General features: G+C 29.1%; 1 protein-coding gene across 1 annotated transcript; it reads right to left on the bottom strand.

Annotated features, from left to right (window-relative positions):
• Positions 1-1,229: 1,229 nt before the first annotated feature.
• Positions 1,230-2,012, bottom strand: LOC114390075 (stamen-specific protein FIL1-like). Its single transcript, XM_028350760.1, has 2 exons — positions 1,685-2,012; positions 1,230-1,366 (listed from the first exon to the last, which is right to left on the bottom strand). Exons 1-2 carry the CDS (start codon positions 1,953-1,955, stop codon positions 1,356-1,358), a joined length of 282 nt encoding a protein of 93 aa, XP_028206561.1. The 5' UTR covers positions 1,956-2,012; the 3' UTR covers positions 1,230-1,355.
• Between the last annotated feature and the right edge of the window lie 2,385 nt (positions 2,013-4,397).

A 4,397-nucleotide genomic window follows, 5' to 3' on the forward strand; every position in this document is an offset into this window, starting at 1 on the left:
AATAGCACACTTTGAATCAGTTACACAAATGATGTCTTTAAAGCCTGTTTGCCAAGCCAGCTTAAGCCCATTGCAGATTGCATGAAGATCAGCTGCAAGGAAAGTGTTGTTAATGATGTCCCTGACGGCCTGATTCAAGCGGGTGCTAGAGCATATATTCAGATTCCAATTACCTTCATTGAAGATATCTTTAAGCAAAGATATGGGTGCCATGCATGTAAATGTCAAAGGCTTGGAAGTCTCGTTCTATACTTGGAGACTTGATCCTTTTAACTGCTTCCAACATACTCGGTAGTAGGATTATCATTTTTGTTTCTTTAGCTGAGTTATGTTTTGCTGTAATCCTTTCCTTTCTTGCTGCGGATTGGTTGTCATTTGTAACATGAATTGCAGCTGGGGAAAGGGTTCTGTGTAACATGTTTTATTTGGGTTATTTTTGTTTTTGTAAAAATTTAACACAATTGAAAGTTAGGATATGAACTTAAAATGGGAGTGATCATGAGAATAACATTCCTCATTTTATTGCACAAGTTTTCATCTGGGCTCATGAAATGTAGTCCTTTACTAAGTCCAACATTAAGCCTTGATGACATAGTAAACGGTGCATTCTACTTGACATTGGCCCAATACTCGTTGCAGGCTCGTACCGTACAAAAATCCGATTTACTTACAAGACAAATCATTGATTTACCCTTAGTGTCGAATTCACTCACCAAAGAAAAAGTTCACTTTAAAATATTCATATGTTTAGAGGGGATAATCAGCACGAAAGTATTTGGCACAAAAATGTGACAAATAGAAAACTGATATATCACCTTACTACATGGGTGGTTAAAAAATGCATTATGTTTTTTTTTAATAAAATGACCGGCTATGAATTCGTAAAATTGGTTTGGTACTAAACTAAAATATTTGTCTCATATATCCGATGTAAAATTCACTTTGTATAACTAGTCCAATAATAATTTCAGGTTAGATGGTCACCTTCATTTCCCTGCCTTGTGAATGCTCTTGATGTGAAAAAGGCAATTCTTTTGTATTCAATTGTATTTCTTCCTTTTTTTTATTTTTATTTCATTGGTTTTAACACTAATAGTTAATCAAAACCTGTCATTTGGCCATTCAACAACTATTAATCACCAAGAACATAAAACTAAATTATAGAATACTCAATATGTTTCTAAAAGCCAAAAAAAATCACTTCTTTATTTCATTGTATTCATCTCCTTTTGCCATGCATGGTATAGCATGTTTCTCCAAGGACATGGAAACCAGATGACATTATAACTAAAATATAGAAGAAAACACAGAGATGGGGTTTCAGCCTTATTCTCCTACCATCCGCTTCATATGCTCTAATTTGCACCTGTAAATTAATTTTCAAGAGTAATCATATTGAATAAGAATAAAATTAAGAAGAAAAACTTGGTAGAATATGATCATGTTTAAATAAATTTTTCTATACAAGTACTTGTTGAAAAAGAAAATAAGAAAATAAAATGAAATGGGTTTCTTCCATGAATTAATTAATTAAAATCAACTTATCACTCTCACAAATATTAATGGTTTCATCTTACAAAAGAAATTCAATTCATTTTACTTCTCATTTTCTTTTCTTATGAGTTTTTATGGAAAAGTTTATCCCAACACACTCTAATGTTAAAGAAGAACGTGAGAAGCATACCACAGCCAAGGGATGGAATTTGACACTGAGAAGCGAGTTGAGAAGCAATCCTAATGGTGTTGCAAAGGCAGTCACGGTCCACAGCTTGAAGGGCATTGCAGCATGTAGCATTAGGGTTTGTGTTGACACCAGGCACCACAAATGGTGCACAAACATTGAGGTCACTCAGCTGGCTTGAGCAGGTGCTGCTCTGTGTCATGGCCATTTGTGTCTCATGTGACACAACCAAGAGAAGAATTAAAGAGAGGAGAGACTTTGTTGCTGCAGCCATGACTTCAATTTAAATAACTTTTGGTTATTAATTAATTTGTTTACTAATCCCACTGTATATGATTGTGTATGCATGGTTTGCATTGAGTAGTGTCCCTATTTATGGTGAATTTTGGAAGCAAATTGGCTTGTTCATTTCGTGAGTCACCTGCCTTGAGAGGTTTTCTGATCATAACTTTGGTGTTAGATCCATGGCAACTGCATGTGACATGAGGATGATCATGTGTTCAATCCTTTTTCTTGTCTTCCTAGGCTTATCTCCACTTTCTATCAAGTCCGATATATAGTTCTAGTATAGTTTAATTAGGTTAATGTGTGCACATATTTGCTAACACTTAGGGTATATGTGGCAGAATAAAAACATAGGCATGGATAGACATGGATAAAATTTATGCAATGGAAATAAATTATATGTTTTTTTTTTACAAATAACTAGAGAGAAAGGAAGAGAATAGAGAAAAATAACAATATAACATATGATATATGTAATAAATAAATTAAGTGTTATGAAAAATATTAAAAAAATTGAATGGAAAAAAATTTCAAGTGTTAAACAATATATACCTACCACTGGATTAACCATTACTTATTAAAATATGGAATTGAATTTATTTTAAAACTACTATCTCTTTTTTTAGTTTTTTCAAAACCAAAAAACTATAACATCTCTATGATCGATTTTTGGGTTTTTTACTTTTAATTTTCTATTATTCATGTTCTTCCTTGTATTTTCACATCTTATTTTTCCACTTTTACTCTCTAAACATCAGTTTATGAAACATGTTTCATAAAATAGTTTTTAAAAAATAGACTAAGAAATTAAAACACAATTAAACACACTCTTAAAAATACTTAAAAATTATTTAACTTGTAAAATATTATTTTGACAATGATTTATAAATACTCATTATGCTTAATATTGATTAAAAAACTGAGTAAAATAAAAACTTGAAAAAATGGTTTTTTTTTGTTGTTGAATAATTAGTTAGAGAGGAAGAAAATTCTAATTTGAATTGATATAAATGACCATAAAAATATGTTTCAAAAAAAAAGAAAAAAAAGACACATGTGACTACATAAAAATGAAATACCTAAAATAGAAATTTTATTTCAAGAATAAAAACTTGAATTTGTACTGTATGAATATATTATAACGTTAAAATCTTAACCATTTATTTATTAATAATTATAACTTTTATTCAGTAAAATGCAGTTCTAACTTAAAGTCAAGTTAATTTTATATAAATTACTTTCCTAATTTGGAGAAATGATTGATGCATATATCCTTTGAAATCACATATCCCCACTTTTGGGTTAGGCTGCATAATTGAAGTGGGGCTTGCAAAATATGAGTTATAGGCAACCATAATTACTGTGTTGAAATTTCAGTTGGAAAAGTTCAAAACTATAGTTTAAATAAAATCATTAGATAGATTTTTACGTAAATCATAATATTACAAAAAAAATAACATCATATATCAATAATTTGGCAATTTGGGGATTGATTTGTAATAATTTAATAAATAATACTAGCAAAACTTTCTAATATCCGTACAGAGTTACAGTAATCAATCCAGAACAGTTATTAAGATATGCATGTATTTAAAGGTTCAAAATAGACTTTTGTTGGGTACTCAATTTTCTAGTCTTGCATGCCTTATACGCCGCCGAGTTGGAAAATGATGAATGTTATATCTTTTGAGATCATATATCCCCACATTTTGGGTTGGGTGGCATAATTGAAGTGGGGCATGCAAAATATGAGTTATTTAGGACCAATTACATTTGGTGTTTCAATTCTAATTAAAAAATTAAATTAAGATTTTAATAAAAGTTAAAACATATAAATTTTAACTTAAATCATAATAATACAAAAAAAATCATATTTCAATAATTTATTTGATATCCGATTATCCTCCATTATTACAAGATATGTTTAATAAAAATCAAATTATGTAAATATTACCAGTCTATAGTGATTTCATAATACGTCCTACTAACAAATGATTTTATTAATGTAAAGATTAATATATAAATCAATATATAAAATATTGGTATAATTAATACTGATTTATTAATGCAAAGGTACTGCAACTATATTAATAATTTAATTTTCGTTAAATTAAAGATTATATTATCAGCAATAATTTTATTTTAACTTTTGACATTTTTGTTCAGTTAATAAATATCTTTAGTGTCTTTTGATACTTTTTAGCAAAAATAAAAATTGAACACTAAATTAGACAGTAAAAGATCTATAAACGTAAAATGAAGCACATATAAAGGATATATATAATTTTTATCTCCACCTAAGGATATATAATAACATTATGATTATCCAATCTTCGTTTGGGTTTTCATTTTCCAGTGCCATAATATATAGCTATATATCAGGCAATCGACTCCATTTAAGCTACTGTTCAAATCATGACAACATCGCCAA

This window comes from Glycine soja, chromosome 16, assembly GCF_004193775.1.
Source record: "Glycine soja cultivar W05 chromosome 16, ASM419377v2, whole genome shotgun sequence".
In the NCBI taxonomy this organism is placed as follows: Eukaryota; Viridiplantae; Streptophyta; class Magnoliopsida; order Fabales; family Fabaceae; genus Glycine; species Glycine soja.